The sequence below is a fragment of the Euleptes europaea genome, chromosome 14 (genome assembly GCF_029931775.1).
Source record: "Euleptes europaea isolate rEulEur1 chromosome 14, rEulEur1.hap1, whole genome shotgun sequence".
NCBI classification, from domain to species: Eukaryota; Metazoa; Chordata; class Lepidosauria; order Squamata; family Sphaerodactylidae; genus Euleptes; species Euleptes europaea.
Genome location: NC_079325.1, coordinates 24,236,082 through 24,250,384, shown reverse-complemented (window position 1 = coordinate 24,250,384; position 14,303 = coordinate 24,236,082). Strand labels below are relative to the sequence as shown.

General features: G+C 42.4%; 1 protein-coding gene across 1 annotated transcript in view; it reads right to left on the bottom strand.

The window, feature by feature from the left end:
- The window catches only part of ADRA1A (adrenoceptor alpha 1A), a 30,277-nt gene extending 16,454 nt beyond the window's left edge, over positions 1-13,823 (bottom strand). The window contains exon 1 of the mRNA XM_056861006.1: positions 12,750-13,823. Within this exon, the coding sequence (XP_056716984.1) occupies positions 12,750-13,632 (883 nt within the window). The 5' untranslated portion in view covers positions 13,633-13,823. The remainder of the gene's footprint in view (positions 1-12,749) is intronic.
- Positions 13,824-14,303: the final 480 nt, after the last annotated feature.

Genomic DNA, 14,303 nt, shown 5'->3' with positions numbered 1-14,303 from the left:
ATTTTTATAATTAAATTGGAACTAAGGAGGAGTAGAATTTGGTACAAAGAAAACTTTCAGTCAAAACTGGAATTAAGATAGTGTGAAATTCTGCCCCCCCCCCCCCCCCCGTACTGGCTTTTCACTAGAACATGAAAATTTCTCTTTTTCTGGAAGGCCTTTGATCAATGGTTTTAGGACATTGAGGTCTCCTAACAGTTTGGTGAGATTTCTTCTAAGGATATCTTTATAATGCTTTATATACTGTTTTCACTCTGCCTTCTGTACTATGTTTTTCCCCCCTTGCTACTAAATGATTTTATTTGTTTAATGTTTTCAGGCCATAGCACTGGCTAGGATTGTAGCCAGTTTTCTTTCCACATTTCCCAAAGAGACTTTGAAGAAATGAATGAAAAATTAGACACATCCTCACTATTTGTTTAGAGAACTGTCACCTTTATTTTTAACTATAACCTGTATATAAATATAATGAATAGAAATTGTAGCCTATTTATAATGAAAGCATGCCTTAAACAAACAAAGTTTCTAAATCTGTCCTTTACCTCTCATGCTAAGGTCAGTCATAATTAGAGATGTAAACATTTTGGAAAGTTTGAAGCCGTGGGAAAAAGTGTTCCCCCATTTTTCTTTTTAGGGGGGAGGTGAAGACTTTCAGAAAAATTAAAATATACCCAGTCCTTACTTTTAAAAATCAAGCCGAAGCTTCTTTTTATCTATTTAGAAACACAAATCATTTATGACTTACAGTACATTTCTGAGGGGAGTTACTCCAGTCTAAGCCCATTGAAATGAATGGTCATAGATGGAAGTAACTCTCCTTTGGAATGTACCGTTAGTATATAAAATTGTACTATTTGGCATATTTATGGAATTTAAAGTATAAGTGTCTTCTGTTTCTATAAGAAAATTTGTAGTACTTGAGAGAGAGAGCTGCAAATTGCTGCCTGCTGTGCTACCACTGCACATGTATCTTTAATTTTTGCCATCTGGAAGGTAAGAAAAAAAAAGACGTTCACAGTAGAAAACAAAATCTGGAGTAAACCAAAGAAAGTGTATCATTTGGACAAATATTCTCTCTTATAGAAACCTTTTCCGTGGGCTTGAATTACTCCTGATTTTCTTGGCAGTCAATCCACGAGCGTTGGAATCAGTTTGGGCAAGGCTGTTCCGCACATCTGCCTTCCCTCTGCATTTTCTCAGTTGCAGAGTCAGTTTATTTTATTCCACACATGCCTTCAATAATAAAGATTTTCAGGGAGGGTGCCGCTGCTGTCATTGGTGGCATCACAGCACCCCCTTATTTTATAAAAAAAAATTGCCCTAAAATATTGATATAGCAATATAGTGTTGTGATGATAGTTTAAGTAGGTTCTCTGAATTCCCTGCTTTCATTTTTTAGAAAAAGTAAGTCTCTAGCCCTTTCTCTTGCTGAGATATAAGGGAAAAGGCATATCTCCACGAGGAAAGACACTAGAGATTTTCTTTGTAAAAAATGAAAGCTGGAAATTCAGAAAACCTGCTTAAACCATCAATGCAACCCTATGGTAGTAGGGTTGCCAAGTCCCTCTTCACCACTGGCAGGAGTTTTTTGGGGTGGAGCCTGAGGAGGGCGGGGTTTGGGGAGGGACTTCAATGCCATAGAGTCCAATTGCCAAAGCGGCCATTTTCTCCAGGTGAACTGACCTCTGTCGGCTGGAGAGCAGTTGTAATAGCAGGAGATCTCCAGCTAGTACCTGGAGGTTGGCAACCCTATATGGTAATCCGTTTATTGTGTGCCACTCTGAGTATCCCTTTGAATAGGATGGTGGGATAGAAATCAAAGAGATAATCTTCTCCCCCCTAGACTAAGTTCAAAATCGGTCTGTGTAGAAAAGCAAGTGCCCCTCCAAGAGAGACAGGCAGTCTAAGGGCGAAAACGCACGGTCGCTTGAGCCTCCTTTCTTCCCTGTTCCAGCCAGGATCCAGCCAGGATCGAACGCACGTCCGTGCATTCGATCCTGGCTGGATCCTGGCTGGAACAGGGAAGAAAGGAGGCTCAAGCGACCGTGCGTTTTCGCCCTAAGTTCCTATTCATGAACACAGTAGAGGAAGACCCCAAGTCTATTCAAAACGGCTGTTGATTGCCATAAAGCCTCTAGTTGGCATACTGCTTTGTTAAATGGAATCTCCGTGGTGTTTGTTGCTTCACATGTTGTTGCTTTGCCATTTTAACTCCTCTCTCTGTGGGACAAGCGCTGATTGTTGAACAAGCCATAATCACAGCTTCTGTGTAATATATTTACAGAGGAATCAAGGACTGCCTCAATATGCACTTAATCAGCAGGAGGCAGATGGAAATGCTACAGCTGTCAGATTGGGCACAGCAAAATCCACAAACCCTTACGCTGCAAAAAAAAAAAAAAAAAAAAACCCTCTACCCCCTCTGCTTTTGTGGAAGGAGGGGAGCTGCCGGCCACCATCTAACCCCTGAAGAAAATTAAGGCACTGATGTACTAATAGCAAAATGGGGCTAATTTCATTTTTTGGGGATAAGAACAGATTGAACCGTGTTAATGACTCTTAATAAAACTCTGCTGTCGGGAATGCAAAAGCCCAACTGGAGATTCTTTGAGCAAAACTGTTATTTCCAGGAATGGATAAATCCGTTTGTTTTCTAATGTCTGATTTTCCTAAGAGCAGGCTGTTTAAAGAGTGGGGTAATTCTCTTCTAACCCACCATGTTGCAGTCCACATGAACAACACATGGACACATGAAGCTGCCTTCTACTGAATCAGACCCTTGGTCCCTCAAAGTCAATATTGTCTACTCAGATCGGCAGCGGCTCTCAAGGGTCTCAGGCAGAGGTCTTTCATATCACCTACTTGCCTAGTCCCTTTAACTGGAGATGCCTGGGATTGAACCTGGGACCTTCTGCATGCCAAGCAGAGGATCTACCACTGAGCCACAGCCCCTCCCCAGAAGTGAGCACTGACATCTCTGGCTAGCTTAGGTTCGACAAAATGGGTATTGTTATAAATAATGAAATGGGCCTGTTTGCTATGCATTCCAAAAGCAATATCTCAGCCCCTTCTCCTGAAACGTCATCTTTCTTTAAAATTAAAAAGCTTGGCTTGCCAAAATTTAGTAGTTTTATTTTCTTCAAATTGAAAAACTAACTAACTCATACACTTAATGTTGATTTTGGGCCAATGTCCAGTAGTCAGGTCATCCCCTTGCAGGCACACAACCTCCAACCATCTTGTCTACAAATGATAAACCACATCGGGCCCTGACGCTCTCATTCCAGTGTCTGTTTGAAATCTGTAAAATAAACAGCGTATCTGGAAGCTGCATCATCTAGGTCTCCTATGGTTTTCTACATTCAGAACCATTATTCGGGTCTCCTAAGGTTTCTTACATGCAAAGCTTTGAGGTAAAGCAGACGTGTATCTATGTCACGTGCACTGATTTAACTATGTATAAAAAAGGTAAAGGTCCCCTGTGCAAACACCGAGTCATTCCTGACCCATGGGGTGATGTCACATCCCGGCGTTTACTAGGCAGACTTTGTTTATGGGGTGGTTTGCCAGTGCCTTCCCCACCCAGTCATCTTCCCTTTACCCCCAGCAAGCTGGGTACTCATTTTACCGACCTTGGAAGGATGGAAGGCTGAGTCAACCTTGAGCCGGCTACCTGAAACCAACTTCCGTTGGGATCGAACTCAGGTCATGAGCAGAGCTTGGACTGCAGTACTGCAGCTTACCACTCTGTGCCATGGGGCTCTTTAACTATATATAGAGCTGCCAAATAATACTACGTGTTGAAATTAATAAGATAGGTTTCCTCACAAGGTCGTTCTGCGAGACATTATTTTTGATTCAACAAGTTCGCCATGTACCTTGGCCCATCTTCCCGTCTCTGGCAACATTCAACCTCTGACTCTTGGTAGTGACTTTCATTCCTCAAAATCCTTTCTCAGTTTATCACATGCTGAAAATGACTCGCTCTACTCCTGTTTAGAAAAATAGAGCAATTAGCAGAACCAGCAAGATGCAAACATTACGAAATGAATGGCTGCACCATCTCATTACTGGATCTCGGTTGCTCTTTCTCATCCCTCCCACATCTTTAATGAACTCGTTGCGATAACAGATTTATTAAAATAGAAACTGAGTTTTTGTTATGGCCGGTCTTGTGAATTTCTGAGCCCTTTTATAAGCATTCGTTCATGCATGCATCTTCCTCACTCAATGGCTGTAGCATTGAACAGTGGACTTGTGCGTGCAAATTAGCTGATCACTATTCAAGCACCACAAAGAACTTTTGAGTTATCTCCCATTGCTTTTCAGCAGTCCGTTCACAAGTTCAGGTGGATCATCACTTGTTGCGTAATTGAGTGAGGTATGCGAACCAGCACCATATAGCAACATTCACAACATGAGTTTGATCCTGACAGAAGTTGGTTTTAGGTAGCCAGCTCAAGGTTGACTCAGCCTTCCATCCTTCCGAGGTCAGTAAAATGAGTTCCCAGCTTGCTGGGGTAAAGTGTAAATGACTGGGGAAGGCAACGGCAAACCACCCCATAAACATAGTCTGCCTAGTAAAAGTCATGATGTGATGTCACCCCATGGGTCAGTAATGACCTGGTGCTTGCACAGGGGACTACTTTTACCTTTTTAACCCACGCAACAGAGTATCACCCATCCTTGTCTTTAATCAGTCATCATCACTGTGACACAGACTTGAACTCCAAAACAATGGACACAATCTAGCCAAGTGAAGCACTGGATTAAATGGAGATAGATCACGATAGGTGGTCATGTTAGTCTGTCAATAGCAGTAGAAAAGAGCAAGAGTCCAGTAGCACCTTAAAGACTAACAAGGTTTTGCATTTGCTGTGATAAGACTTCTCAGATCCTTTTTAATCAGTCAAAACTCCAGTTTTCTAGTTTATTAAACTGGGGTTTTGATCTTGGGAAGATCTGAATTGAAATGAGACCACTCTCATTTCAAAGGATATTTATGTATTTAGGATATTTCTCTTCAGAGTCCTGATCCGGATAGGGAGATGGGGAAGGAGAGCAGATAAAAATAAGAATCAAACAATGAAAGGTATTGTTCTCTGAAATCATATTTTAGTGTCCTAGAATTTGAAACCACTGGAGTTGTAAATGCCCATGATAAATTAGGGAGGCAAACTATTTTACTAGGGCCTGTTCAGTTCTTGCAGCTGGCTCCAGTGAGTGTTTTCCCAGAATGCTGGGCCAACTTCCTTTCTTCCTTACCTTTGCTCATCTTATCGTTATTATGCTATTCCTATGCTTTAACTAAGTGACCTTCAAAGTATACATTCCATCAGTCCACCTATAGGGCAATGCACAAGGACATCCTGATCAGAATACTTGTGGCATAGCCTATGTTTAAAGTTGTCAATCTCCAGGTGGTGGCTGGAGATCTCCCGCTATTACAACTGATCTCCAGGTGATAGAAATCAGTTCCCCTGGAGAAAATGGCCACTCTGGCAATTGGACTCTATGGCATTGAAGACCCTCCTCTCTCCAAATCCCGCCCTCCTCAGATTCCACCCCAAAATCTCCAGATATTTCCCAGCCTGGAGCTGGCAACCCTACCTACATTGGCAGAAGTCAACAGGAAAACTTTCTCCCACATGCAAGAATTTAATCAAATGATTGATACTTCTATAAAGGGTGCATAGAAATAATGAGCCATGCCTAATGCACAACTTTCTCCCAAGCACAGCAAATGTGCACAAGATTGTTTCCAACAAGTTCTGTTGAGCTATTCTGTCAAATCCCTATGGGTTAAAAGGATTCAGAGGATGCAAGCTGTAATGTCATTAGCAAATAGAACCTAAAAGACATACAAAACAGCCAGGCTACAGCTCAGGTTGGCAGCTGTTGTCCAACTGCGCCCTATCACCGATTAGGTCTTTGCTGTCAGACAGATGGAAATATATATCCAGTAAATCAACATAATCATAAATCTTCCTGGAAACCCATGATATAATTCAGATGCTGCCAAGCACGTCGACACATGTGGAAGATTCCAGAGACAGCTTTTTAGAGGCAGTCCATGAAGAGCAAGTATGGCCATCCTGGCCTGTTCCCATGGAATCTTGGGAACTTTAGTTCTTTTATGGCTGCGGTTCTCTGAATAAGAATTTCCAACATTTTCAAGCCATTCCTTGGCAGAAGCCAGGAGAGCTGTATTTTTTTTTTAATGTTATTTTGTACTTAGATTGTTCCCTGTGCTTATAAGGTACCTGGTTTCAAATCTCTAAAGAAGATGACCTGTTCTTTATATGAACATGGTGTGTGTGATTTCCCCATCTGTCTTCTACACACATGTCAAGAAACAAGAGAAGGGGGCTCACACATCCCAATGTTAAAATGACAGTTCGACCACATCAGGGGGTCTACAACGCAGAAACAAATACTACTGCTGTCCCCACAGGTGTTTTTATGCCCATGGTGGAAAGAAGCAGAAAAATGTGGGGGAGCTGAGCAGCAAAAGAACAAGTTTCCCTCAATTACATTTTGCCTTTAGCATACTAATTATTGCTGCATTGAGAACATAGGTGGCCACCCACCATTCTCAAGGGCTAGTGTCAAAAATCCGGCATAGTAGGGCATCTGCCAAGGCACACATTCCTGGTGGAAGCAGACTGCTGCAGAGACCTCTGCAAGGTTACAGACACCTCTGGAGCAATCTTCCCTTTCCTATGGAGGGAGGTACCGGAAGAGTGAGGGGAGCAGGATTCCCTCCTTTAAGCCTCATTATATCCTATGAGCTCCTAATGGGAGTTGAAGGATTGTGAAAATCATGCTGCACGCCATCTTCCTGCAGTGCATGTGTACAGATGTACATGCAAGTAAAGCGGCATGCTTAGTGAGGAGCACTGGAGATCATCTTGCCCAAAGCCCCTCAAAACTAGACCCGGCCATTCCTAATTCTGAATGGGGGTAAATGGCAGCCTCCTTCAGCTAGCTTCTACTGGATAATCACCAGCTTCTGGGCTCTTAAGCTAAGATACTGGACTTCCCAACTTACCACCCATGGTGCCTACCAAGCTTTTCCTCCGGTGCCTACCAAGCTTTTCAGAAAGTGAGTGCAGTCATTATAAGGCAGGGCTTGTTATTGCCTGCTGTTGTTCAAATGGAAGTAGGGTTGCCAACCTCCAGGTACTAGCTGGAGATCTCCTGCTATTACAACTGATCTCCAGCTGATAGAGATCAGTTCCCCTGGAGGAAATGGCCGCTTTGCTAATTGGACTCTATGGCATTGAAGTCCCTCCCCTTCCCAAACAGGCTCTACCCCAAAAACCTCCCACTGATGGCAAAGAGGGACCAGGCAAACTTAATTCTCAGAGGATACATGTCCATCCTTCATTCTGATCCTATTGCTAAGACAACCCATTCTCCTTAGGGTGGATGTCACTGCTATGGGTCCTTTGTCTATGAAATGGAAATTTATGGCCCAGATGATTACTAACTATAAGAGTCCTTGCTTTTTAAAAATTGACATACTCTGTTTGGCTACTTACCTGCTCCAGTAGTATGAATACTTTACTTGTTCAATGTAGAAAATAAATGCATTATGGCTGTCAAACCTAACATTTATATTTTATTTATATGCAAGTGGTATAACTCTACAGCAGGGAGGGAAGGCAGCATGGTATAGCCCAGTCTCATCAGATCTTGGAAGCTAAGCGGAGTCAGTACTTGGGAGACCTCCAAGGAAGACTCTGCAGAGGATGGCAACAGCAAACCTGCTTCTAAGTTGCCTTGAAAGCCCCTTGCTGGGGTCGCCATAAATCAGCGGAGAGTTGATGGCGCTTTACACACACACAAACACACCCCTGTAGAAGTAGTTAGAAAGGTGGGCGGGAAGGTTACATTAAAAGCTTGAGTTTCCTAAACATCAGCGGAATTATAGTTTAGTTGTTACTCCCTTCCTCCAGTAAATTTCACTGAATTTTAGTCATGAGAAGTCTATGAACTAAAATGAAGGAATTATCTGTCATTAGCCTGGTTTCTTATAAGGTAGATTGCCCTGAGTTTGCGTGGCTGTTGAATATGGTTTTCTTAATTATAAAAAGAACAAACAGCCACCAGAAGACTAATGATGTGTTTCTAAAATTACCCAGAAGCCCTGGAAAGACACAAAGCTTGGGTAATTTCCCTTAAAAGGGATCAAAGTAAGGCATGAGGTCAGTTTCAAGATGAGGACAGTTTCGGAAACCTTAGCCCAGCTTTCATGCCAGCTCCACTTCTGCAGATGGGGGCGGGGGGGGGGAGATGTTATGTCTTTCTCTAATCCTTTTTGGGTTTGTTTCTGACTTCTTGGCAACCAGCATTCCAACATCACAACACCCAGGACATAAAGAGCTAGTTTTTCTGGGAATTTTTAAACCTTCTGTGGCATCTACGGTATAACAATCTTTGTCCACAAGCTATTTGTCAGAATTTACTGTTGATTCTACAGGGAGAAGGAATCCAATGTGATTATGGCTCTCAGAGTCAACAGGTAAATGATTCCCTTTCGGTCACTTGTTGGAATGTGTATATGAAATTGATCATTGAGGGCTGACTTTCAATCTAAACAGGGCAATCTTAAGAACAGTTAACAGGGCAATCTTTCCTGACAGTAAGCCCCACGGAATAGATCTGAGTAGGATTCTGAATAGATCTGTTTAGGATTGCTCTCTAAGAAAAAAAATCATACATCTTTATGGGTATATTTGGCATCCCATCAGTCAGGTTATTGATGGTGAGTAAATAGGGTTGCCAACCTCCAGATGGTGGCTGGAGATCTCCCGCTATTACAACTGATCTCCAGGTGACAGAGATCAGTTCCCCTAGAGAAAATGGCCACTTTGGCAATTAAACTCTATGGCATTGAAGCCCCTCCCCTCTTCAAACCCTGCCCTCCTCAGGCTCTGTCCCAAAATCTCTAGGTATTTTCAAAACCAGAGCTGGCAACCCTATGAGTAAAACTAATTGGACCCAGTCCTCTGGGACATTCTCCTTTGAAACAAGGAAATGAACAAGAGCTGTACCTTTTTGCAACGCTCTCGTTTATTCCAATGGGACTTGCACAAAAGAACATCCCATGAATTGTACCCAATTAATTTAACTCCCATGCATTGAAATGGTACTTGCTCAGGTAATTATCTTGTGGACTGCACCCACGAATTAGACATAAGACAATAATTCCCTATTTCATTCTGCTGGGTGTCTATATTGTGCCAGGTTGTAGTGATTAAAGTGCTGTGGAATCCAATGAAGTTAATTGCACTACTATTTTAATGAAATTTATGCATAAAAAAAGCTTTTAGAATATAAGCGAAAATGAACAGCAGAGCAATTGCAAAATAATATTCTAGGGATCCCAAACAATGGAATATTGTCCAAAAGTAGTAAATCACCCAGCAAATGGCTATGCTGCCTCCTTCTTGAACTAAACCTCTCACTAAAGAATTGTACTTAGTGATAAATAATGTCCGTATTATCACATTCTGTTTAGTGAAATTGGATGAAGACAAATAATGAACGGGTGAGTCAATAGGTCTTGGCACTTTTACCCAAAAAATAAGGCAAAGGAGACCTACCCTTTTAACCTCTAGTTGAAATTAATTGGGTTTGACCACTCGGAGACTAGCCTTATTAAATCATTCTTGGCATTTTGTTCAACAACATTCAAATCTGTTCCATCCTCTCTCCCCTCCACTCCTATGGCTCACACCTAAAGACTGAAGTTTGCTGGCAGTACTAATGCTCTAACTAGTCTGAACTAGAACTTAATCTAATATCCAAGATTTAAAAATTATTCTCCATTCAAAATGTTCCCTAAATAGGAGAAAAGGTTGTGCATCAGTCTTGGCCAACAATCGGTTTTATTGATATCTGTATTTGATTCTAATGGGCTTACCAGTGGTGTTAGAAGTCATTATTTTTTAAATGAAAGTATCCATTGGGTTTGCTTACACTCCCCCCCAAACATCAATAATTGTAATAATAAGAACAGTGTGGATTGCTGATTCAACATATCCCTGTTCCCAGGTACTAAAACAGCCAAAATTAGGCCCGTCCATATCTAGTTTGCATGTTTTCTACTGTTTTGTTCATTGCATTTCAGTACTGTTTTCTTTGACACCAGACACCAGAAACATTACTAGCTTCACAGGCATTTCTTTGTTAAGCGGGACACTAGATATCTGGAAGCCTATTTTCCTATCAGTATTTTGAACTACAAAGAGGTATCCTCATAAGGATTTACTGAAAATGACTAGCATCTCTGACTCATACTGCTTATTCAAATTTTGCAGTCATGGGGTGTGTGTGTGTCTCTTTGCACATCCAAATATGCATTAAAAAGAAATGTTCCCTAAAGTTACCACAGTCTGCTCTTAAATAGATGTACCTTGATTAAATGAGAAGTCAAACAGGATTTGGGGCAGAATCAAGGGACCCTGTGTGTGAAGCAACTCAGGGGAAAGGAGAAACCCACCATATCCATCAGCCTTGGCTTTATACACAGCTATAGAACCAGTTCACTGACCCATTAGTGTAGCACCACTTATCCTGAAGTGGTGCAGGGGACAAACTCATGAACACATGAAGCTGCCTTATACTGAATCAGACCCTTGGTCCATCACAGTCAGTATTGTCCACTCAAACTGGCAGTGGCTCTGCGGTGTCTCAGGCAGAGGTCTTTCACATCATCTACTTGCCTAGTCCCTTTAACTGGAGATGCCAGGGATTGAACCTGGGACCTTCTCCATGCCAAGCAGGTGATCTACCACTGAGCTACAGCCCCTCTCCAACTCAGTGGAGGGGTATTCTCCCCCCACTCCAATTGCTAATAAGCTTATCAGAGAGAAAGAGACCTGTTACAATGAAGTTAGGTCAACTTGGGACTGGTTCACACACACTGTGAACTGAAGTATCCCGCGCACCCAGCGTATGTCAGATATCACAAGTCTATATTCACATTACCTCAGTGCAGTTCTTTTCAATAGAGACAATTCCCATATTTCCATGCAAATCACTGAGTGTTTAGCTATCCTGGTGATACCCATGCATGTTTTAAATAGTCCTAAAATTGAATTTCCAGGAGCCCCGTGGTGCAGACTGGTAAGCTGCAGTACTGCAGTCCAAGCTCTGCTCATGACCTGAGTTCGATCCCAACGGAAGTCGGTTTCAGGTAGCCAGCTCGAGGTCGACTCAGCCTTCCATCTTTCCGAGGTTGGTAAAATGAGTACCCAGCTTGCTGGGGGTAAAGGGAAGATGGCTGGAGAAGGCACTGGCAAACCACCCCGTAAACAAAGTCTGCCTAGGAAACGTTGGGATGTGACGTCACCCCATGGGTCAGGAATAATCCGGTGCTTGCACAGGGGACTATCTTTACCTTTACCTAAAATTGAGTTACACCCACATAAATGTGCTTGAGGTCCTGGTATATGTCATATATAGACAGAAGAACAAAATATAAATGTATAGAATATTTGTTGCTCTTACATAGTGCATGTTTACTCAGACGTCCCATTGAGAAAATGAGCATTATAACCACATAAATGTGGGCAGGATCACAGCCCTAGTCTTTTGACTGACAGCAAGCAAGGCATTTAAAACTTATAGCAACATGTAGATAAACTGTCAAGATTTCATTTTATTTCTGATCAAGAAACCACTGGTATCAATGGAAGACATCAGTTGACTTGACATTATCAAGAGAGTTCACTTCTGTGTAAACACCAAAATAAGTATCAATCCCATTTGTATAAGTTTACCATGACAAACTTTTGAAAACCAGCAATTCTAGCTCAAACAAATGATTCCATTGTTTCACTGTTATTTGGCTAGTGTAGTGAATCTACACCTGAGTAAACAGTTTGAAGCCAGTAGGTTGCAGCCTGGTCCTGTACATGTTTACTCAGAAGTAAGTCCCACTGTGGTCAACTGGTTATGCATAGAATCAAATCTTTTGCTCTGAGAGTCAGCCTAGACGTGATGGTGGCAGCTGTTCTTGCCTAATTATGGATCAACTGTAAAACAAGATGTGAATATTGAATTTTTCCATCACATGAAGCACACAGATAAGGGTGGATGTACTTTCTATAGGTGGTTAGCCAAGGTCCTCCAAAATCAGAAGAAGCAAGAGTGACAAGTTGGACTGAGAAAATTTCCTAGGGCTAACGACAGCATTGGAGTAAGGTGAAAGAGACCAAGGAGTTTAGATCAGTGGTTCCCAACGTGGGGCACAGGCCCCACAGGGAGGCAATTTGATTTTTAAGGGGGGCAATTCGAGAGTGAGTTATTAACAGTGAATTTAGGGGCCTCATATACAGTATATAAATATATATTGTGACATACACATTTTAGACTTCCTCCATGTGAATAGGACTTCACTTTTTGAATAAGAATTATATGTCACGGGGGGGGGGGGCATCAGGATTTTAGAGATGCTTAGGTGGGGCATGGCCAAAAAAAAGTTTGGGAACCACTGGTTTAGATACCCTTGTGTGCACCTTACGTCACGTTATCACCCAGCTGCTGGTGAATGCAGACACATGGCTAAATAAACATCACTGCCTCATCAATAAGTTGGCAAAGAATGCTGCCCAATGCTAGCCCTCACATCCTGTTTACATCAGTGCATGATGTGATCCAGATTCTTGGATTTTTCACATAAGCCCCGAAGCAACACAACCCCACTCCTCCCTGCCCAGCCCCGTTGCTTTACTTACCAATGGGCATGATTAAAAAGAAAGGAAGCCAGCAGAGTATGAAGCATCCCACAACTATCCCCAGACTCTTGGCTGCTTTTTTCTCTCTGGAGAACTTCAAGAGCCTCACGGAGAAATTGGATTTGTGCTTTGCGCTGGGTGAAGATCTGCTGGGGTCTGCAGTGTTTTTGCGATGGATGCGGAGGGTCACTTCTTCCGAATGGGACTTCTCAGTTTTCAGGCCACGAGAGAGTCCTTTGCTTTCCCTTTTGGCCACCACGTACACTCGGCAGTACATCACCAATATGATGATCAAGGGGAGGTAGAACGAGCCGAGAGCGGAGAACAACACATAACCAGGATCAGTGTTGATCAGACATATTGTTTCATCGTCTGGAGCTGGTTGCTTCCAGCCGAAGAGGGGTCCTATGGAGATCACAAGAGAGAGCGCCCAGACACACAACAGGGCTAGGAGACCCCTCTTTTCAGTCACTATGGTTGGATATCTGAGTGGGTAGCTCACCCCAATGTATCGGTCTATAGAGATGACACAGAGACTCATGATAGAAGCTGTACAACACAGAACATCCACAGCTGCCCAGATGTTGCAGAAAATTCTCCCAAAAACCCAGTAGCCCAATATCTCAAAAATGGCAGAGAAAGGGAGGACAATAGAAGTCAAGAGGAGATCGGCCACAGCCAAGTTTATAATGCAATAATGAGTTACACTCTGTAGATGTTTGTGGCAGGCGACTGAAAGTATAACCAGAATGTTGCCCAGGACCCCAAAAATGATCAGCCCCCCCAAGATGACCCCCAGTAATATGGCCTTAGAAACATTCACTGGATCCACAGTCTGGGTACAGTTTAGGCATTCAGAGACGTTCCCGGAGGTCAAGCCCATTTTTGAAGCTGGTTAATGATCATCCAATGTTTGTGCTTCACTCTGTCCTCTCCTTGAAAAAAGCCGAGATCAAATGTTTGATGATGTTGCAAGAAATTTTATGTCTACATTGTTGACAAAAAGTGAAATGGAAATCTGAATCTGACTGTCTAAATGCAGAGTCAGAAAGGAAACTCTAGACTGAAGAGCATATTTGAAAATCTACATTTACTCCATTGCATCTGCTCCATTTATAGACACATTCGAGTTGAATGAGCCATACCTCCACTCTTCTCATTACTCTTTTCAGGATGTCCTCTCTGATGTTCTCCATACTGTGCTGGATGCTTGATGACGCAGGGTTAAACAGCGAACCAACGATCTCTTTCTTAGTCTCTGCTGGGTTTTTAAAGAAACAGCCATAAAGCCAACGAACACCATCCGCAAATAAGCAAGGGAAAACATCTGAGTTTGCAGAAAGACCGTCAAAGTCATCCAAAGTATGCCTGTTTATGTTGCTCTCACGGAGAAAATGGTACATGAGCGACACAAGCATATTCCTTGCTTCTCTTCATTTGTGTTCTGTTTCTTTTCAAACCTGATTTTTTGCTCTGAGACCTTCACAAGTAGAATACCAGGAGATTGCATGGACGTTCCTTCATTTGGCTCAGTATCTGTTGCAGTCATCCATA